General features: G+C 49.0%; 1 protein-coding gene across 2 annotated transcripts in view; it reads left to right on the top strand.

Moving 5' to 3' along the window:
• erbin (erbb2 interacting protein) overlaps positions 1–23,187 on the top strand; it is a 160,016-nt gene that overhangs the window by 102,103 nt on the left and 34,726 nt on the right. Inside the window, exons 15-20 of one of the 2 annotated variants that reach the window (XM_078396706.1) lie at positions 1,953–2,123; positions 5,045–5,227; positions 5,727–5,841; positions 7,856–8,030; positions 9,363–10,935; positions 18,240–18,383. In XM_078396706.1, the coding sequence (XP_078252832.1) occupies positions 1,953–2,123; positions 5,045–5,227; positions 5,727–5,841; positions 7,856–8,030; positions 9,363–10,935; positions 18,240–18,383 (2,361 nt within the window). The remainder of the gene's footprint in view (positions 1–1,952; positions 2,124–5,044; positions 5,228–5,726; positions 5,842–7,855; positions 8,031–9,362; positions 10,936–18,239; positions 18,384–23,187) is intronic. The other variant, XM_078396709.1, reaches the window with a different exon arrangement.

The raw sequence follows: 23,187 nt of genomic DNA on the forward strand, positions 1-23,187 counted from the left end.
CCCCAGACTCCGCTATCCTTAAGAGCTCTATCTAGCTCTCTTTTGAATGCATTCAGAGAATTGGCCTCCACTGCCTTCTGAGGCAGAGAATTCCACAGATTCACAACTCTCGGACTGAAAAAGGTTTTTCCTCATCTTCGTTCTAAATGGCCTACCCCTTATTCTTAAAATGTGGCCCCTTGTTCTGGACTCCCCCAACATTGGGAACATGTTTCCTGCCTCTAACGTGTCCAACCCCTTAATAATCTTATACGAGTTGATCTGTTGATAAAGCAGCAGGAAAAGTGTTTCCATTTTCTACAATAAAATCGTAAAGTGCCTAGATGATAGTATTGCTCAAATGTCATGTGAAATTAGTTTTAACATAAAGGTTGGTACAATTAAATCCTTGTACCGAATCAATTTTAACCATGGTTCATGTGAATATGCAAATCTCAGGGATTAAAACAGAACTCAGTTAATTTTGCTTTTTAATCTGATTATCCACAATGGCATGAAAACCATGTTAATTATTTCTGAGCATTCTCATTTTAATTGGTATTGAGGATAAAATACTCACGTTTTATGTATACGAAGACTCGCATCATCCATATGTTGTCAATGCTATAAATTGATGACAGACTAAAACTTATCTGAACATGCAGCGTGGAAACATGTCCTTCGGCCCAACTTGCCCACGCCGTCCAACATGCCCCGTCTACACGAGTCCCACCTGCCTGCGTTCGGCCCATATTCCTCTAAACCTATCCTGACCACGTGCCTGTCCAAATGTTTTTTAAACATTCGTGATAGTCCCTGCTTCAACGACCCCTTCTGGCACCTCGTTCCAAACACCCACCACCCTTTGTGTAGAAGAAGTTATCTTTCAGGTTCCTATTAAATCTTTTCCCCCCTCACCTTAAACCTATGTCCTCTGGTTTTCAATTCCCCTACTCTGGGTAAAGGACTGTGCGTCTACCCGATCTATTTCTCTCATGATTTTGTACAACTCTATAAGATCGCCCCTCATCCTCCTGCACTCCAAGGAATAGAGTCTTGGCTTGCTCAACCTCTCCCTATAGCTCAGGTTCTCGAGTCCTAGCAACATCTTTGTAAATGTTGAAGATGTTGAACAGTAGTAATATGTGAATGAAGCAACCATTATTGAACACCAGTCACTGAAAGTTGGCGTGCAGGTACAGCAGGAAGTGAAGAAAGCTAATGGCATGTTAGCCTTCATAACGAGAGGATTTCAGTATAGGAGTAAAGAGGTCCTTCTGCAGTTGTATAGGACCCTGGTAAGACCACATCTGGAATATTGTGTATAGTCTTACTGTCTCCTAATTTGAGGAAGGACATCCCTGTAATTGAGGCAGTGCAGCGTAGGTTCACGGGATTGATCCCTGGGATGGCGGGACTGTCATATGAGGAAAGATTGAAAAGACTGGGCTTGTATTCACTGGGGCTTAGAGGATGAGAGGGGATCTTGTAGAGACATATAAAATTATAAAAGGACTGGACAAGCTAGATGCAAGAAAAATGGTCCCAATGTTGGGGGAGTCCAGAATCAGGGGCCACAGTCTTAGAATAAAGGGGAGGCCATTTAAAACTGAGGTGAGAAGGATCCTTTACACCCAGAGAGTTGTGAATTCGTGGAATTCTCTGCCACAGAGGGAAGTGGAGGCCAAATCAATGGATGAATTTAAGAGGGAATTAGATAGAGCTCTAGGGGCTAGTGGAATCAAGGGATATGGGGAGAAGTTGGGCACGGGTTACTGATTGTGGATGATCAGCCATGATCACAATGAATGGCGGTGCTGGCTCGAAGTGCCGAATGGCCTCCTCCTGCACCTGTTTTCTATGTTTCTATTATTTTGATTTGATTGAAATGTATTAAATTGCGGTAAATACATGTTCATTTTGCCAGGGTTGTTGGGGGGTTAATAAACTAACTGAAATCCATTCATCTACAGGAAGGTAACTTGAAAAGGTATCCCACACCTTACCCTGATGAGCTCAAAAACATGGTTAAAACGGCTCAGAGCGTGGTACATCGGCTAAAGGATGAGGGAAACTCAGACGACTCTGGAGCTGAAATGAAGCAAAATGAAGAGAGATCAGTCACAGCAAAGAGTTCCGTAGAGGTGAGAAGAATCTAATTTAGTTTAGTGTAATTTAATTAAGTTTTGCTTAGTTTAGAGACACAGCGAGGAAACCGGCCCTTCGGCCCACCGAGTCCGCGCCGACCAGGGATCCCCGCCCATTAACACTATCCTACACACGCTAGCAACAATTTACACTTATACCAAGCCAATTAACCTACAAACCTGTACATCATTGGAATATGGGAGGAAACCAAAAATCTCAGAGAAAACCCACATGGTCAAGGGGAGAACGTACAAACTCTGTACAGACAGCGGTAGAGTTGCTGCCTCACAGCGCCAGAGACCCGAGATCGATCCTGACTACGGGTGCTGTGTGTACGGAGTTTGTACGTTCTCCCCGTGACCAGGCGCGGGTTTTCGTCCAAGATCTTCGGTTTCCTCCCTCACTCTAAAGACGTACAGATTTGTAGGTTAATTAGCTTGGTACAAATGTAAATTGCCCCCAGTGTGTGTAGGATGGTGCAAATTTGCGGGGTACACAATTAGCAGCCACATACAGTGCTGACATGATTACAAAGCACGCCGGCTCCTCCTATTGTTCTCCCCTCCACCCCACTGCGGTCCCCCCCCATCCCCAATTGTCCATTGTTCTCCCCCCACCTCCCCTCACGGCGCTCCCCCCCCCCCCCCCCCATGTCGGGTCCTCCATTGTTCTTTCCCTTCCCCCCACGGCGGTCCTCCACGCTTTCATCGATTGTCGGCCCGCGAGGCATCACCACTGCCGAGGCTCTGCTGTCGCGAGGCTTCACCGTCGCTGAGGCCCCACTTCACGCTCCCGTGGTGCCGACCGCGGCCTCGATAAAGGCCTCTGGCCGCGTTCCCAGTCCACAGCCTGTCGGTCAGTGTTAGTGTGCGGGGATCGCTGGTCAATAGACAATAGGTGCAGGAGGAGGCCATTCGGCCCTTCGAGCCAGCACCGCCATTCAATGTGATCATGGCTGATCATTCTCAATCAGTACCCCGTTCCTGCCTTCTCCCCATATCCCCTGACTCCGCTATCCTTAAGAGCTCTATCTAGCTCTCTCTTGAATGCATTCAGAGAATTGGCCTCCACTGCCTTCTGAGGCAGAGAATTCCACAGATTCACAACTCTCTGGCTGAAAAAGTTTTTCCTCATCTCAGTTTTAAATGGCCTACCCCTTATTCTTAAACTGTGGCCCCTTATGGACTCCCCCAACATTGGGAACATGTTTCTTGCCTCTAGCGTGTCCAATTCCTTGATAATGGTCGGCATGGACTCGGTGGGCCGAAGGGCCTGTTTCTGCGATGTATCCCTAAACTAAACTAATAAATGCAGATTTTTGCATCATTGTATAAGAGACCATAACATGGTGGTCATTGCTGTTTTTGTGCCTTGTGTAGTCACGATCTACTGCTCTAGAGAGATAATTCAGAAAACTGAATATGGTACTTATGTAGAAACATGCCAGGTAGCATACGACAATTATCAAGCTAAATGCAGGGATTCATTCATTGCCCTTTCAGATATGGGCAACATATTTCAACATTTCAATAAAGCTGTTTTGACAGCCGGGCATTAAGAGAGAGTAAAAGCACAATAATCTGGTATCCAATTATTCTGACATCTGGCTCACTCATTCATACTTGGTACCCACGGGTACTGATACTTGAGGTTGGCTGGGTGTGAGTGGGAGTATGTAGTCAAAGCCAGGGTTTAGAGTGGGGGGCATGGTAGGGGCTGGATACCAGAGGTCGGAAACGTGGGCTAGTTGGGTGATCAGGGTCCGGGGTTCAGAGTGGGGAACATGGTTGTAGCTGCAGACCAGGATCGCAAACATGGGCTTAGTTTAGTTTAGTTTAGTTTAGAGATACAGCGTGGAAGCGCCGACCAGCGATCACCCTGTACACCAGCTCTATCCTACGCACTCGGATCAATTTGCAGAAGCCAATTAACCTATAAACCTGCACGTCTTTGGAGTGTGGGAGGAAAACGGAGCACCTGGAGAAAACACACGCAGGTCACGGGGAGAACGTTGCAAACTCCGTACAGTCAGCGCCTGTAGTCGGGATTGAACCCGGGTCTCTGGCGCTGTAAGGCAGCGACTTTACCGCTGCGCCACCGTGCTGCCCTGGTGTGTGGTTACAGCCAGGGTCCAGAGTGGGGAACGACTGGTACCTGGAGTCTGGAGCAGGACGTGGGTGAGTGGTCAAAGCCAGGGTCCCCACTGCTTGCATTTTCCTGCTTTCGACAAGCCAAAACGGGCGGTCACGGTGGCGCAGCGGTAGAGTTGCTGCCTTACAGCGAATGCAGCGCCGGACACCCGGGTTCCATCCCGACTACGGGTGCTGTCCGTACGGAGTTTGTACGTTCTCCCCGTGACCTGCGTGGGGTTTCTCCGAGATCTTCTGTTTCCTCCAACACTCCAAAGATGTGCAGGTTTGTAGGTTAATTGGCTGGGTATAAATATAAAAATTGTCCCTAGTGGGTGTGGGATGGTGTTAATGTGCGGGGATCGCTGGTCGGCGCGGACCCGGTGGGCCGAAGGGCCTGTTTCCGCACTGTATCTCTAAACTAAACTAAACTAAACTGAAACTCATTTTGTTCCACTTTCCCTCCTTCCCCTTTAAACTCACTGGAAACTCACTGCAAGGTAAACGTGTTTTTAAGAAGTGTGAAATGCTGGCTCGAAGGGCCGAATGGCCTCCTCCTGCACCTATTTTCCATGAAATCGTCGGGAGAACATTCCAGAAGGTCCACTACTCCGGCACCACTAAAGTCCTGGAGGTGCCGGGTTAGTGGAATGTGACAGTGCAGTAACTTTAAGGAACAGTCATAAAAAATTCCCACGTCAAAACTTTTTATTAAAAAGTCAACATTACGAATCGATAGAACTTTATTTATCCCAGGTGGGAAACTGATCAATTTATTACATTGTCAGGTCAAGGAATGTGCCGGTAATGTCACCGCATTGTCAGAAAACATGGAGCGGATTACGGTGGAAAATTGCATAAACAAAACTGCTGAGCAAGAATTGAACGGCAATGGGGAAGATGCACAAATAAACTCCGACGTGGAAGATGCCTGGGATTTGCGTAAACCTGCGGAGGACGATGCCCTGGAGGTACGACGGTGACATCTAATACATGTCGGAAAATAAACTGCAGATGCTGTTTACATCAAAGGTAGACACAAAAAGCTGGAGTAACTCAGCGGGTCAGGCAGCATCTCTGGAGAGAGAAGGGATGGGTGACATTTCGGGTCGAGATTCTTCTTCAGAAGTCTGAAGAAGGGTCTCGACCCAAAACGTCACCCATTCCTTCTCTCTCCCGAGATGCTACCTGACCCGCTGAGTTACTCCAGCTTTTTGTCTCTACCTAACATCTAATACAAGTTTACCAAGTCGCCTTTAACTTTCTTTTTATGAAAATTGAAATGTGGACAAATTTAATCAATCAAGTCAACTCGTTAGAGTGAAATTTCTGAACCTTTTACACAACACTTTTGAAACACTTTTTTTGAAAACACTTTTTTTTGTTGTGAAATGCCGTTTTTTGACAGACCTTTGAAATAACTGTTCGGTCATCTTTTTATCGCCTCCTTTCTCCTTTGTGAATTGACAGGACTCTGAGAACAGCATTTCTGATGAAGATATGAAGATGGCAGAACTGCGGCTCCCCTTGATTGAAATACCAATCACACAACCGAAAGTACTTGTGCTGGGGAAAGAGAAAAGAGGTTGGTTCTGATTAATGCCTTCAGCTTCCCGATTCAACTTTAGAGATACAGTGTGGAAAACAAGCCCTTCGGCCCACCGAGCCCGCGTCAGCCAGCGATCACCCCGTACACTAGCTCCATCCTACACACACTAGGGACAATTTACGACTTGCAGAAGCCAATTAACCTACAAACCTGCACGTTTTTGGAGTGCGGGAGGAAATCGGAGCACCCGGAAAAAAACCACGCAGGTCACGGGGAGAACGTACAAACTCCGTACAGACAGCACCCGTAGTCGGGTTTGAACCCAGGTCTCTGGCGCTGTGAGGCAACAACTCTACCACTGCGCCACACTTAAAGGTTGATAAACTTGACAAAATGTAGATAAGACATGACAAAGTGCCCTTTGTATTTTGAGACGACTTGCTGGAAACTGTCCCCACACATGCACCAACACGCATGTATATCACATATATATATATATATATACACACACACGCACACACATGTACACACAAAAACCAAACAATAATAGTGTAATAAAAACAATAATAGTTTATCTAGTTCAGAGCGTATTTGAAGTTGTAGTGTTTAATAGCCAAATGTCAGTAGGGAAGAGGCTGGACTGGAAGGTAAGCACAAAATGCTGGAGTAACTCAGCGGATCAGGCAGCATCTCGGGAGGGAAGGAATGGGTAACGTTTCGGGTCGAGACCTTTCTTCAGACTTCCATCAGTCTGACGAAGAGTCTCGACCCGAAACGTCACCCATTCTTTCTCTCTCGAGATGCCTCCTGACCCGCTGAGTTACTCCAGCATTTTGTGTCTACCTTCGATTTTAACCAGCATCTGCAGTTTTTCTTTTTCCGACACAAGCTGTTCCTGAACCTGGACATTACCGTTTTCAGGCTCCTGTACCTTCTTCCCGATGGCAGGGGTGAAATGAGTGCGTGGCTATGGTGGTGTGGGTCTCTGAAGATACTGGCTGTCATTTAGAGGCAGCTATTCTGGTAAATCCCTTCGATGGTGGGGAGGTCAGAACCAGTGATGGACCGGGCAGTGTTCACGACTGTTTGCAGTCTTCTTCGGTCCTGGGCGTTCAAGTTGCCGAACCAGGCCGTGATGCAACCAGTCAATATGCTCTCTACCGTACACCTGTGGAAGTTCAAGAGAATCCTCTCCTACATGTTTCATTTGAAATTGGTGTTAAATTAAAAAAGTTATTCACATTTTAAAGTTTAAATCTATCTATCTCCTAGGGAGGGAGGGGGGAGAGAGGGAGGATAAGTGGTGTTGAGGGTGATGGAGTGGGGCGGGAGGGGGAGGGGTGGGTGGAGGAGAGGGGGAGGGGTGGATGGAGGGAGGGGAGGAGGAAGGGAGTGGGGGTGGGGGGGGGGGGGGGAGCGTCTCTGGAGAAAAAGAATGGGTGACGTTTCTGGCCAAGATCAAATTTCTTGTGGCACGGTGGCGCAGCGGTAGAGTTGCTGCCTTACAGCGAATGCAGTGCCAGAGACTCGGGTTCGATCCCGACTACGGGCGCCGTCTGTACGGAGTTTGTACGTTCTCCCCGTGACCTGCGTGGGTTTCCTCCGAGATCTTCGGTTTCCTCCCACACTCCAAAGACGTACAGGTTTGTAGGTTAATTGGCTGGGTAAAATGTAAAAATTGTTCCCTAGTGTGTGTAGGATAGTGTTAGTGAGCGGGGATCGCTGGGCGGCGTGGACCCGGTGTGCCGATGGGCCTGTTTCCGCGCTGTATCTCTAAATCTAAAATCCTTCTTCAGTCTGAGAGTAAGTTAAACACAGTCGTAAATTTCCACAGCTAGGCAATGGATAGGTTTTTGCAATATTATTTTCTAGTGGATTGGTGATTTTAGATTCTGAGTGAAATATTACTATCCATCACTGAGTGTACCTAGTGATGACGGCCATTAGTACAAACAAACTCCTGAAGTGGATTTGTGTGGGTGAGAGCGAAAAACGTTTTTTTCTCAAACGTATTCAAATGTTTTTGTTTTGTTTGTTTCCTCTCAAACAGATGATGCTGATTCGTTACTTGAGGACTTAATTCCAAACAGTAATCAGAACAACAGCAATTGTTCCACGCCGTCGAGGATATCTGATACGGTTTCCCTCAACACAGAAAGCAGTCAGGAGACCTTGCAGTCTACGCCAGACAGGGATGCTAAAACTACCATCCCACTGCTGAAGAGGTCAGCTGACATCTAATGGACCTCTAAGACCGATGTGTCCTGCACACAGGGAGTTTTGTTTAGTTTTGTAGAGACACAGCGCAAAAACAGGCTCGTCGAGTCCGCACCGACCAGCGATACCCGCACATTAACTCTATCCTACACCACCCTACACCCACTAGGGACAATTTTTACATTTACCGAGCCAACTAACCTACATACCAGTACGTCTTTGGAGTGTGGGAGGAAACCGAAGATCTCGGGGAAAACCCACGCAGGTCACGTGGAGAACGTACAAACTCCGTACAGACGGCGCCCATAGCCGGGATGGAACCCGGGTCTCCGGCGCTGCATTCGCTGTAAGGCGGCAACTCTACCGCTGCGCCACCGTGTCGCCATAGTCCTACACGTAGGGAGTTAAAGGATGAATATTGACGGCACAGTGGCGCAGCGGTAGAGTTGCTGCCTCACAGCGCCAGAGACGAGGGCTCGATCCTTGTTTGTTAGTTCCGTGCTTGTGGATAATAAGATGCATCATGTTAAAATATGCAGGTTAACGGGTAGAGTGTTCAGCACAAGATAAAATCCAGTAAAGTCCGATTGAGATCATACGTGAGAAGACCAGAATTAGGCCATTCGGCCCATCAAGTCTACTCCGCCATTCAGTCATGGCTGATCTATCTCTCCCTCCCAACCCCATTCTCCTGCCTTCTCCCCATCACCCCTGACACCCGCACTAATCAAGAATCTGTCAACCTCCACCTTCAGGATATTTTGAAGGTCTCCAATGAGATAGATGGAAGCCCAGGACCGCTCGCTAATGGGTGAGAGGGAGGATAGTGCAGTTGCCTGATAACAGCAGGGAAGAAACTGTCCTTAAATCTGGAAATTATCGCTTGATTAATTGGGGCGGCACGTTGGCGCAGCGGTAGAGTTGCTGCCTTACAGCGCCAGCGACCTGGATCGATCCTGACTACGGGCGCCGTCTGTACGGAGTTTGTACGTTCTCCCCGTGACCTGCGTGGGTTTTCTCCGAGATCTTGTTTGCGGTTTCCTCCCACACTCTAAAGACGTACAGATTTGTAGGTTAATTAGCTTGGTACAAATGTAAATTGCCCCTAGTGTGTGCAGGACGGTGTATATTTGTGGGGATCGCTGGTCGGTGCGGACTCGGTGGGCCGATGGGCCTGTTTCCGCGCTGTATCGCCAAACTATATATTGTTTCTAAGTTATTTATTTCACAAAATGCTGGAGCAACTCAACGGGTCAGACAGCATTTCAGGAGAGAAGGAATGGGTGACGTTTCGGGTCTTCAGACTGATTTCTAAGTGGTCTTTAATGTTGTTTTTTCAGAAACAATCGATGCGATGCTCCAGAAATCTCGCTGCTACATAATGGAGCGAAGTCGGACGTACCGTTTCAGATCAGCACAAAGAGCCTGGAGAGGATTGGTTCCCCTGCGGGGAACAGGGATGCCATCAAGTTGTTTGACTTTAACGCTGAGGAGAAGTTCGCCCTTCTGGAGAGAGGCATCGACGTGAACAACGGCCCCTGGCAGTACCAGAGGTTGCTGAAGGTCGGGATGAACAAGAACGAACTCACTGCCCAGGGTGTGGTCCTGAGTTTGGACGGAGTGACCCAAACTAAACACGACGGGAGGATAGAGGCAGAGCCATCGGGGCACACTGTGGAAGGTGACGCCAAATTCGCAGAACATTTAAAGAACGGGAACGACTATCCGATCAGCTTCCCTCAAAACCAAATCAACGGTTGCCCGGAAGATGTTCCGAGGCCCCAGCCACAGGTGGAGGCAGGGAAGGGACATTCTCCGGGCCTGTTTTCCATTGTTGATGGAGCGATATCTCGGAGCACGGAGGAGCTCTCTCCACAGAGGGACTGTCCGCGTGGGCCCGTGGTCAAGTCCCACAGCATTACGCACATTGAGACGGGAGGATTGAAGATCTACGATATCATCAATGACAACGGGCCGCGCGATCTGGCCAGGGTGTCTCCTGGTGTGGTTCAGGGGCAAAGCATTCCCCGCAGCAAGTCCGCCAGCCTCCTGAGCGACCAGTCTTCGCCGCCGTTCACTGGCAACTCCGCGTCTTCCTCGGACATGCTGTGCAAGAAAGCGGTGTACACCTTCGACCAAAACTTCAACCCACAGGGCATCAGCCTGACCAGGGGGGCCATGGTTGCACAGATGCCTCCCATACCCCAGTACAACATCCAGTACAGCAGCAGCGCGTTGCCCAAGGAGAACGTGTGGCCGCAGAGACCGGCCTTCCACGCGGAGCCCAGCGGCGTGGCTCCCCCCCAACACCACCTGCGGCCGGAGACGCACGACAACGCCAACTACGTCAAGCACGCGGCCAACGTGAACTTATCCAACCGCAATAACTCGCAGCCCGGCGCCCCGTACGCGGGGCAGCAGAGGGCAGGGCCTCGGCAGATGGAGATGTGGGCTTGCCCGCCCAACGACAGGTTAATCCAGGCCGGCCAGAGGACTGCCTTGCACAGGCAGAGCAGCGTCACGTCCAACTCCTCCGTCGCGCTCTCGGAGGCCCTTCACTGCAGGCGGCTGCCCCTTCCCGATGGCGACTACATGACCTACAGGGACATCCACACACTGGGCCGGGGGCCCCAGCTACCCCAGGGCTCGCAGAGGCCCCTGTCCGCCAGGACTTACAGCGTCGACGGCCCCGCCGCCTCCAGACCGCAGAGCGCCCGGCCGCCCATCACCGACGCCCCAGAGAGAACCATGTCCATCAGTGACTTCAACTACTCACGGACTAGTCCGACCAAGAGGGCGAACATCCGAGTGAAATCTGAGCATTCTCTGCTGGACGTACAGGGGGCCAATAAAGTCCCACCTGACTGGAGGGAGCAGGTGTTACGGCACATTGAGGCCAAAAAGTTAGAGAAGGTGAGTACTTCTTAAAATTCACCAGAAAAGTCCAGGCTTGAGTTAAAGAGAGCTGGTGAGTTTGGCCATACATAGCACTGCATACTCCATCTTATTCCTCAGGAACTATGACGGAAACACAAAGCCATTGTTTCCAATCTCATTAGCCCATTGTAATAATTATCCAAAGTGTCACATCCTTTGCTTTACCATCTTTTTCTACCATCTTGTCATATTGGAGGTAGACATTTGCCAACCGGTCAGCGAAAATGTCAGCCTCATAAACATTCTTCAACTCTTTTAAGTTGAAAATTTCAGCCACGTCAGTAAAAACATTCTCTGAAATTGCAATATTCCTTTTAAAGTAGAAAAGCTTGAATATTCTTGCTGCCGAGTTTCGTTTCAGATCGTCTGCGATACAGTACGTTGTCAGATGTTATGAGCCCTCAAGTCTCGTCATTAATTGTCTCAATGCTGCTAGTCTTGCACTTGGTTGCAGGATTTTCACTGGAGAACTGTCATGCTTATTTTTGCTTGATTTTTGTGGTGAACTATGTGCAGGCTAACAAGGCTTAATTGCAGTCGTATCAGTCAATGTGGGTTCACACATTCGGATATCATTTGGCTCGTTTAAAAATATTGTCAATGTTAATTGACCACCATACATTTTAGAGTCATAGAGTGTGGAAACAGGACCTTCGGCCCAACTTGCCCACACCGGCCAACATGTCCCAGCTACACTATCCCTCCTGCCCTGTCCATGTACCTGTCTAACTGCTTCTGAAATGTTGGGATAGTCCCAGCCTCAACTACCTCCTCTGGCAGCTCGTTCCATACACCACCACCCTCTGTGTGAAAAGTTACCCCTCAGATTCCTATTAAATCTTTTCCCCTCACCTTACACCTATGTCCTCAGGTCCTAGTTTCACCTACTCTGGCAAGCAACTTGTGCATCTACCCGATCTAATTCCTCTCACGATCTTTTTCACCTCTATAAGATCTCCCCTCATCCTTCTGCGCTCCAAGGAATAGAGTCCCAGCCTGCTCAACCTCTGCCTACAGCTCAGACCCTCGAGTCTTGGCAACATGGTCGTGAATCAAAATAAAAACAATGATTGGATGTGCAAGAAATGAGCTTGTTTTTTAGGTAGCTGAATAAACGCCTTCAGAATGAATGCCCTTTGATACACGAAGATAGACACAAAATGTTGGAGTAACTCAGCGGGGCAGGCAGTATCTCTGGAGAGAAGGAATGGGTGACGTTTCGGGGACGAGACCCTTCAGACTGAGTCCAGTGAACAAATTAAACTGCTCTCATCTCCCTGTACATGTCCCCTCTATTCCCTGCACTTCCATGTGCCTACGAGCCTCGTTAAACGTCATTATGGCATCCATGTGAAGGGTCTCGACCCGAAACGTCACCCATTCCTTCTCTCCAGAGATGCTGCCTGTCCCGCTGAGTTACTCCAGCATTTTGTGTCCATCTTGGGTGCAAACCAGCATGCACAGTTCCTCCCTGCACGCCCTTTGATGCAAGGCTGATTCCAGCAATTAATTGCCTTTTGAAATACTGCAGCTCTGTAACTCTATACAGAGTAATACAATAAAGGAAATCTTTATTGATTGTTTTTGCTATAAATTCAATGGGATCCTGACAGATTTATTACCATTGATTTGAAATTATTTCAGGTGGGTACATGTCGCTGTGAGGGTGGAGAGTGGGAGCACTATCATTTTTGGTGCATCTACCCGTACTCCCGCTGAGTTACTCCAGCATTTTGTGAATAAATGCCTTCGATTTGTTACAGCATCTGCAGTTATTGTCTTATACTATCATTTTTGGTGATGCTGAGTGCTTCCAAAATGGAACCACTTTCAGTTTTCATGTGGGCAGATAGGGCAGGTGGTGCAGCGGTAGAGTTGCTGCCTTACAGCGCCAGAGACCCGGGTTCCATCCTGACTACGGGTGCCGTCTATATGCAGTTTGTACGTTCTCCAAGTTCTTCAGTACGTGGGTTTTTCTCCGAGATCTCCGGTTTCCTCGCACCACACCAAAGACGTACAGGTTTGTAGGTTAATTAGCTTGGTATAAGCGTAAATTGTCCCTAGTGTGTGAAGTCGATGTTCATACCACTGGGCTGCAAACTGCCCAGGCAAACTGCCCAGCCCAGGTGCGGTTCCTCCAATTTCTGGTGGGCCTCACTATGGCACTGGAGGAGGCCCATGACAGAAAGGTCAGACTGGGAATGGGAGGGGAGTTGAAGTGCTCAGCCACCGGGAGATCAGTTTGGTCAATGCGGACCGAGCGCAGGTGTTCAGCGAAGCGATCGCCGAGCCTGCGCTTGGTTTCTCCGATGTAAATAAGTTGACATCTAGAGCAGCGGATGCAATAGATGAGGTTGGAGGAGGTGCAGGTGAACCTTTGTCTCACCTGGAAGAGACTGTTTGGGTCCTTGGATGGAGTTGAGGGGGGAGGTAAAGGGACAGGTGTTGCATCTCGTGCGGTTGCAGGGGAAAGTGCCCGGGGTTGGGGTGGTTTGGGTGGGAAGGGACGGGTGGACCAGGGTGTTACGGAGGGAACGGTCTCTGCGGAACGCAGAGAGGGGAGGGGGTGGGAAGATATGGCCAGTGGTGGGGTCCCGTTGTAGGTGACGGAAATGTTGGTGGATGATATGTTGGATCCGCTGGCTGGTGGGGTGGAAGGTGAGAATGAGGGGGATTCTGTCCTTGTTGCGAGTGGGGGGAGGGGGAGCAAGAGCGGAGCTGCGGGATGTAGAAGAGACCCTAGTGAGAGCCTCATCTATAATGGAGGAGGGGAAGCCCCGTTTCCTGAAGAACGAGGATATCTCGGAAGCCCTAGTGTGAAACACCTCATCCGGGGGGGGGGGGTAACACCTCATCATATCTTATCTGTGGTGTCCCAAGCCCTCGATGCACTGATGTGGAAATTAATATTTTGGAAACTCTAAATTAATGGTTGACATTGTTCCACAATCCAAAATCATGAATAATTCTTCACTACGTATCTCCTCTGTGGCTGTGCGTCAGTGAAATTAGTCCCCAGTTCAGAGGCACTTTCAGCCTCCCTTTTATCATCAAAGACAGACACAAAATGCTGGAGTAACTCAGCGGATCAGGCAGAGAGAAGTAATAGGTGACATATTGGGTCGAGACCCTTCTTCAGTCTGAGAGTCAGGGGAGAGGGAAACTAGAGGTATAACTAGTGGGTTTGTACCTTTTACAGTTTCCATCTCCCCTGACTCTCAGTCTGAAGAAGGGTCCCGAACTGAAACGTCACCTATTCCTTTTCTCCACAGATGCTGCCTGACCCGCTGAGTTACTCCAGCATTTTGTGTCCATCTTCGGTGCAAACTAGCATCTGCTATTCCTTCCTACACGCCCCCCTTGTATCATCCATTCTATTCCAGTGAAGGTGCTTTACCCAAATATCATCTTTGATATCGGCCGACATGCTGTTCCAAGTTAAAATTTATCGATGGACTTTAATAATGGAGAATGTTTGGATCTTTCACATTTTGACATCTATTTTGCAGCCTCGAGGAAAGTTGTGCATTTGATTGTTTGTGGCATACAGGAATGATTCACATTGATTCTCCAATTGCAGATATCAAAGTGACATTTATATGTGCACATATTGGAAGCTCAATTTCCGTCAGTGTAATTAGCAACATTAAATAGATATTATTAGACTCGTCCAAAGGTTAAAATGGATGTAGTAATCACCATTACACAACTTGAAGCCTAACTGAACATCTCAATGATATTGACTTTTCTGCTTGCAATTTGTTGACTATTTTCAAGGTTGTATGTTGCCTAATTATCTGCGCATTCAGAATATTGTCTCATCCTAGGCAAATAATTCACATTCACAGCCGTAAGCTAAAAGGTGGGCGCAGCGGTAGCTTTGCCGCCTAACAGCGCCAGAGACCCAGGTTTGATCCTGACTTTGGGCGCTGCCCGTGCGGAGTCTGGACGTTCTCCCTGTGACCAGGCGGGTTTTCTCCGGGTGCTCTGGTTTCTTCCCACAATCCAGAGACGTGCAGGTTTGTAGGTTAATTGGCCTCTGTAAATTCCCCCTAGTGTGCAGGATGCGAAAGTGGGATAACATAGAACTAGTGTGCGGGCGATTGATGCTCAGCGTGGACTCGCTGGACTGTAGGACCTGTTTCCATGCCGCATCGCCAAAACTAAAGAGAAAAACTCTCCGGTTGCTATGTTGGAATTCTATTGGAATTGGAATTGGAATTCTACGATTGGAATTCTACTAAGAGTTTTTTAGTAAAGTTGGTCTCTAGTTGAAGGAGCTTTGTGCAACATTTGCACGTTGCCACCATCTTGGAATTTGGATTGTATTTCAAATTATTTATTTATCCAATTTTTATGAGCCCAAGACTTTGTTGGGAAGATTAATGACAATAGGACGTGTGTGCACTTTTGGAATGGACATGAAAATCTGTCAAATCATCAACTTTATTTTAAAAGTAGTAGGCTGCTGTTCAAGTAGTTTAGTTTACAGCGAGGAAACAGGCTCTTCGGCCCACCGATTCCGCGCCAACCAGCGATCCCCGCACACTAACTCTACCCGACACACGCTAGGGACAATTGTTTACACTTACAACAAGCCAATTAGCCTACAAACCTGCACGTCTTTGGAGTGTGGGAGGAAACGGGAGATCTCGGGGAAAACCCACGCAGGTCACGGGGAGAACGTACAAACTCCGTACAGACAGCACCCGTAGTCGGGATCGAACCCGGGTCTCTGGCGCTGTGAGGCAGCAACTCTACCGCTGGCGCCACCGTGCCGTGGATGTTTTTAACAGGTTAGGGAAAGGTATACTGCAATTTCAAATTCTCATCGCTGATTCCATCCTTTTACTGGGCTCTCTTACCCCATAATATTTACATAAACACTTCATCCTGTCATTGCTGCCTGTGCTCTTGTCTTCTGTTTAACCTCTTTGTTTCAAAGTGTTTTACAATTTGTGTTCAAGTGTTTGGGAGATAGAAGCAGTTTGTCTTTCTTAAAGTAAATTATAACCGAGTGAAACAGCCTTTATAACTAGCTAGTTTATATACAGCTTTTATAACTACCTAGTGTTCATTTCTGTAGCTAATTAAGAAGATTGGATAATAATTTCAGGTAAATGCATAGGCATTTTAGTGGTTAACTTTTTGATTCTCCGAGCTCTTGAGATTCCAAGTGCTTGCCATCAAATAGATTACTCAGCAAATATGAATAAAAATGAAAGAGGCCTAATTTAGCATCTGACCATACAAGATTCCCCTCTGCATTTTGATGCCATTTTATTTAATTATTTGGGAAAATTGCTATTTCTAGGCTTAAGTTGTTGTTTCTTGCAAGGTTTTCTATTTGCCTTAATGGAAATCCATATTTGCTGCTGAGTATCACCTGAAATGGTGGTCAGTCACATTGCTCCCAAACCTGATAACAACTATACAAAATTATACAAAGCAGCGCAGTAGTAGAGCTGCTGCCTTACAGCATCAGAGACCCAGGTTCGATCCTGACTACGAATGCTCTCTGTGTGGAGTTTGCACGTTCTCCCCATGACCGTGTGGGTTTCCTCCGGGTGCTCCAGTTTCCTCTCACGTTCCCACAACATGCAGGTTTGTAGGTTAATTGGCTTCTGTAAATTGTACCTAGTGTGCATAGGATAGAACTAGTGTACAGGTAGGGTTGCCAACTTTCTCACTCCCAAATACGGGACAAGGTGACGTCACCGCCCCGCGCCCCATGTGACCTCACCCAGTCAACGGCCATGTGCTCCCGCTCCACCAGTGACAGCCGTCCGGGCCGGGAGGCGGGTTGCTACGCAACCTTCGTTCGGTGAACGCACTTGGCCCCGCTCCCAGAATGCACTCCGTTAGCCTGCACTGTCCGGGCCTAAAGTGGCCCCGGGCCTGCAGCGGCGTCCGGGCCTACAGCGGCGTCCGGGCCTACAGCGCCCCTCGGGGCTAATTAAGGACATGGGCGGTTCCCTAAGGGACAAACAAATATAGCCCAAAATACGGGATGTCCCAGCTAAAACGGGACAGTTGGCCACCCTATGTGCAGGTGATCATGGTCGGCGTGGACTAAGTGGGACAAATAGGCCTGTTTCCACGCTGTATCCCTAAACTAAGACTCTTCGGAGTCTGTTGGTTATTTGATTTGGATAACTTTGATTAGTACGGGTGTCAGGGGTTATGGGGCGAAGGCAGGAGCATGGGTTTATTCACAAAATGCTGGAGTAACTCAGCAGGTCAAGCAGCATCTGTGGAAAACATGGACAGGTGACGTTTTCGGGTTGGGACACTTTAGGGTTGCCAACTTTCTCACTCCCAAATAAGGGACTAGGTGACGTCACCGCCCCCACGTCCCACCTGACCTCACCCAGCTAGCAGCCATGTGCCGTTAGGCAGTGCCCGGGCCTCCGCACCTACACCATCCGGACTTACAGCAGCCTACGGTGTCCGGGCCCACAGTGTCCGGCGGGCCCACAGTGTCCGGGCCCACAGTGTCCGGGCCCACAGTGTCCGGGCCCACAGTGTCCGGGCCCACAGTGTCCGAGCCCACAGTGTCCGGGCCCACAGTGTCCGGGCCCACAGTGTCCGGGCCCACAGTGTCCGGGCCCACAGTGTCCGGGCCCAAGTGTCCGGGCCCACAGTGTCCGGGCCCACAGTGTCCGGGCCCACAGTGTCCGGGCCCACAGTGTCCGGGCCCACAGTGTCCGGGCCCTCAGTGTACGTCCGGGCCTACAGCATCCGGGCCTACAGTGCCCCCCGGGCCTAATACGGGACAAGGGCGGTCCCGTACGGGACAAACCAATTTAGCCCAAAATACGGGATGTCCTGGCTAATACGGGACAGTTGGCAACCCTAGGACACCTCTACGGACTGAAACACCACCTTCCCATGTCCTCCAGACATGCTGCCTGACCCACTCAGTTACTCCGGCACTTTGTGTCTTTTTTTCCAAACAAGCATCTGCGGTTCCTTGTAGCTCAAAATTGTTGATCCAATTCAGAATTCCTACTTCAGAGTCTCCAGAGTTAGGTGACCTTCACTTGCATATTTGCGAAGGCTTTGGTTTTGAAAGGCTGCACTGAAGTCACAAGGGAACGTTTTAGATTAGCCAGTCGCTGGGTCAGGGTATCTGTTTTGCGTTTCTGCATGCTATTTCTATCTGCATGATGCCTCGATTCCTTGGAGAAAGATTGTGTGTCTTGCGATTTGTCCTGTATTAATGCATGCAGCACTAATCCCTGTGTTACAGCTGTGGAACTTTCTTCCTCTTTATTCAGAGCATGGTGTCTAGGTCGTTTAATTTCAATGACGCTGCTTTTAGCAGCGTGCACTCTGGAAGCTGTAGGGGACTGTACGACAGTCAGGGCAGCCTTGCCTTGAATGCTGCAAACAGAAGGGATTCTGGAGTGCACGTGTTCCGTGTGAGTACCAACAAACCGGGCCAGCGAGCACGATCGAGTGTCCTGGCCGATTGTTCAACCAGCCACAAAATAATCATTAATCAACCAATCTTTCATTTGTGCGGTCACGGTGGCGCACCGCAAGAGTTGCTGCCTGACAGCGAATGCAGCGCCGGAGATCCGGGTTCGATCCCGACTACGGGCGCCGTCTGTACGGAGTTTGTACGTTCTCCCCGTGACCCGCGTGGGTTTTCTCCGAGATCTTCGGTTTCCTCCCACACTCCAGAGACGTGCAGGTTTGTAGGTTAATTGGCTTGGTAAATGTAAAAATTGTCCCTCGTGGGTGTAGGATAGTGTTAGTGTGCGGGGATCGCTGGTCGGCGCGGACCCGGTGGGCCGAAGGGCCTGTTTCCGCGCTGTATCTCTAAACGAAACCTCAATCTGCTGCTTTGAAGAAGACCGCGTGGGGTCACATATTCGAGTCGCACACGCTGTGTCCTGTGTTGTACTCCCCGAGGCCTAGCCCGTGACGTCATGTCCTCTTACATGCATGTACGATGGCATTTCCTCTAACAAGCAGGTACAATATCTTACATCTCCCTTCTTTCATGTAAGAAAAATACATCTATAAAACATAACGTATTATAACAAGGCACAACAACTTCGTGGATTTCTCTTCCATACTATTAATAAACATTAACCAAACAAATGAAAGAAATGAATCACTTTTCCAATGCTTTCAATTTTAAATATTTCAACCAACATTAATATTGTCTAAACACAACATAGCAAGCTTGTTACATATTTACAAGTCCAAACAAGGGTATTTATTCACAAAATGCTGGAGTAACTCAGCAGGTCAGGCAGCATCTCAGGAGAGAAGGAATGGGTGACGTTATCGGGTCGAGACCCTTTCTCCTCTCTTCGACGAGAGTTTAGCAACAACATGTTCTCTTGCTGCTCCCCCTCTGCGGTTCTCCTACAGGTCCAAACGGTTCGGTTTCTTGCTAACGCGTCCACTCCTGGTAGTGTATTCAGTTTGTGGAATTACTGGGCGAGCTGGATAGAAACATAGAAACATAGAAAATAGGTGCAGGAGTAGGCCATTCGGCCCTTCAAGCCTGCACCGCCATTCAATATGATCATGGCTGATCATCCAACTCAGTATCCCGTACCTGCCTTCTCTCCATACCCCCTGATCCCTTTAGCCACAAGGGCCACATCTAACTCCCTCTTAAATATAGCCAATGAACTGGCCTCAACTACCTTCTGTGGCAGAGAATTCCACAAACTCACCACTCTCTGTGTGAAAAAAATCTTTCTCATCTCGATCCTAAAAGACTTCCCCCTTATCCTTAAGCTGTGACCCCTTGTACTGGACTTCCCCAACATCGGGAACAGTCTTCCCGCATCTAGCCTCTCCAACCCCTTAAGAATTTTGTATGTTTCTATAAGATCCCCCCTCAGTCTTCTAAATTCCAGCGAGTACAAGCCTAGTCTATCCAGTCTTTCTTCATATGAAAGTCCTGCCATCCCAGGGATCAATCTGGTGAACCTTCTCTGTACTCCCTCTGTGGCTAGAATGTCTTTCCTTCTGATGCGGTCGGCTGTGCAGACACGGCCTGGCTGGTAGCTGACGACTGACATGGTGAATCGCGTCCTGGACTCGGTTGAATTTCATCTGATGTACGCAGTGCATGATCTGCTCCTGGCTGGCGCGGTGACTTCACCTGTGCCGATGACTCCGGTCTGACGGTAGACCACGAGGTGGTCACGCAGTCAGTCGACTGGCTGGGTCTGCGGTTAGCCAGCCGCAAGTCTTTGCGATTTCTCCTGTACTTCCGGCCGTTACGGTCAACAATACAATACAATATATCTTTATTGTCATTGTACAGGGGTACAACGAGATTGGGAATGCGCCTCCCATACGATGCAATAAATTAATTAGCTAGTCAGTATTAATTTAAACAACCCAATGAAACAAATTGTAACAGTTTTAAAACAGAATAAAGTGCAAATAGATCTGTGCCGGTTCGCTGTGCGATGTGACCATCCGGCTCAGCAGGACCGGTTCATAGCAGCTATGGCCCTGGGGATGAAGCTGTTCCTGAGTCTGGAGGTGCGGGCGTAGAAGGCCTTGTATCGTCTGCCCGATGGTAGAAGTTCGAACAGACTGTTGCAGGGGTGTGAAGAGTCTTTGTGGATGCTGGTGGCTTTTCTGAGGCATCGTGTGTTGTGGATGCCCTCCAAGGCTGGTAGCTGTGTTCCAATGGTCCTCTGAGCTCTATGGACTACCCGCTGAACAACATATGACCTGGGAGTACCATGATGTTCCAGAACAGTGGCCGGCAAACCACTGCTTAGTTCCCGGTAGCGGTGTCATCCTGACTGGATCGCCTGGCTTCAAGACTGGGAAGTTCTGACCAGCCTTCTGGTTGTAGTAGTAGTGGGCTTGCCTGGCCTTCTCTTTGTCCAAACGTTGCTTGACCTCTGCTGGGTCGTAGGGCCTTGACTGAAGGAGCTTCCTTGCAGTTGGGAGCTTGTTCCTCGGCCTGCGCTCCATCAGTAGCTGGGAAGGTGACAGGTTACAGCTGGCGAGGGGGGTGGTACGGTAGTCCAGTAATGCAAGATGGCTGTCTTTGCATTTCTTCCAGAGACATTTCACCGTCCGTACAGCACACTCGGCTTCCCCATTGGACTGAGGGTGATGCGGAGAAGACGTCTGGTGGGTTATCTGGTATTCTGCACAGAATGCTTCTAATCCAGATGAGACATACTGTGGTCCGTTGTCCGTCCTCAACGTTTCCGGTCTGCCATGGCGGCCGAATTGTCCCTTCAGGGCATCAATGACTGATGTACTGTTGGCCTTGGAGAGTTGATTTACTTCGATGAATTTGGAATAGTATTCAACAGTCACGATGTAGTGGGACCCTTCCCACCCAAACAGGTCAGATGCTACCTCTGCCCATGGTAGATCAGGATGTTGAGTAGTGTGCATCGTCTCAGTGTTGCGCTGCCTGGTGGGTGTTGCATTCGGGGCATCCCTCGATCTGCCCTTCTATCTGCTGGCTCATTGATGGCCAGTACAAGGCTTCTCTGGCTCTCTGTTTGCATTTCACGATGCCGAGGTTTGACTCGTGCACTTTCTCAAGCAGTTGTGGTGTCATGGATGGCGGCACCACTATGCACATTCCTTTGTAAACGATGCCATCCAGTACAGAAAGCTCATCTCTCACCGTCCTGTACTCTCTGATGGAGTGTGGTACTTCTTGCTTTGTGTCAGGCCAGCCCTTCATGATCATAGCATGGAGCTCATTCAATTCTATGGCCGTGCAGGTCTGGAACTGTGCGTACCTCTTTGGTGACACGGCGATGTGATCCATCGCGTTGACCAAGATCGGTTCCAGATCCGGTTCACTTTCCGGTAGATTGGATCTGCTCAACGCATCACCGATAGGCACCTCCTTTCCCGGCTGGTACATGACAGTCAAGTCATCGGGCTGCAACCCGAGGAGCATCCTTTGCAGTCTCATTGGTGCTGACAGCAAAGGCTTGAGGAAGATTGCCTGTGATCTGATTCCACTGGCACTGACTTTCCGAAGATGTGGTGCTGGAATTTGCAGCAACTGTGCACGATCGCCAACATCTCTTTTTGGATCTGGGCGTATGGCATTTCAGTCTCTGTCACTGTCCTTGATGTATATGCTATGGGGTGGCCTTCTTGGAGCAGCACTCCTCCCAGAGCGTAGCTACTAGCATCACACCGCATTACTACGTTCTTTGTCACATCATAGTACGCTAGTATAGGGGAAGCGGTGCGCAGGTCTTTGAGCTTGTTGAAGCTTCACTGCTGGGCATGATCCCACTGGAAATGTGCCTCATAGAAACATAGAAAATAGGTGCAGGAGTAGGCCATTCGGCCCTTCGAGCCTGCACCGCCATTCAATATGATCATGGCTGATCATCCAGCTCAGTATCCTGTATCTGCCTTCTCTCCATACCCCCTGATCCCTTTAGCCACAAGGGCCACCTCGAACTCCCTCTTAAATATAGCCAATGAACTGGCCTCAACTACCTTCTGTGGCAGAGAATTCCACAGACTCACCACTCTCTGTGTGAAGAAATGTTTTCTCATCTCGGTCCTAAAAGACTTCCCCCTTATCCTTAAGCTGTGACCCCTGGTTCTGGACTTCCCCAACATCGGGAACAATCTTCCCGCATCTAGCCTTTCCAACCCCTTAAGAATTTTATATGTTTCTATAAGATCCCCCCCTCAGTCTTCTAAATTCCAGCGAGTACAAGCCCAGTCTATCCAGTCTTTCCTCATATGAAAGTCCCGCCATCCCAGGGATCAATCTGGTGAACCTTCTCTGTACTCCCTGTGATCTGATTCCACTGGCACTGACTTTCCGAAGATGTGGTGCTGGAATTTGCGGCAACTGTACACGATCGCCAACATCTCTTTTTGGATCTGGGCGTATGGCATTTCAGTCTCTGTCACTGCCCTTGATGTATATGCTATGGGGTGGCCTTCTTGGAGTAGCACTCCTCCCAGAGCGTAGCTACTAGCATCACACCGCATTACTACGTTCTTTGTCACATCGTATTACGCTAGTACAGGGGAAGCGGTGCGCAGGTCTTTGAGCTTGTTGAAGCTTCACTGCTGGGCATGATCCCACTGGAAATGTGCCTCATAGAAACATAGAAAATAGGTGCAGGAGTAGGCCATTCGGCCCTTCGAGCCTGCACCGCCATTCAATATGATTATGGCTGATCATCCAACTCAGTATCCCGTACCTGCCTTCTCTCCATACCCCCTGATCCC

This window comes from Rhinoraja longicauda, chromosome 3 (genome assembly GCF_053455715.1).
Source record: "Rhinoraja longicauda isolate Sanriku21f chromosome 3, sRhiLon1.1, whole genome shotgun sequence".
NCBI classification, from domain to species: domain Eukaryota; kingdom Metazoa; phylum Chordata; class Chondrichthyes; order Rajiformes; family Arhynchobatidae; genus Rhinoraja; species Rhinoraja longicauda.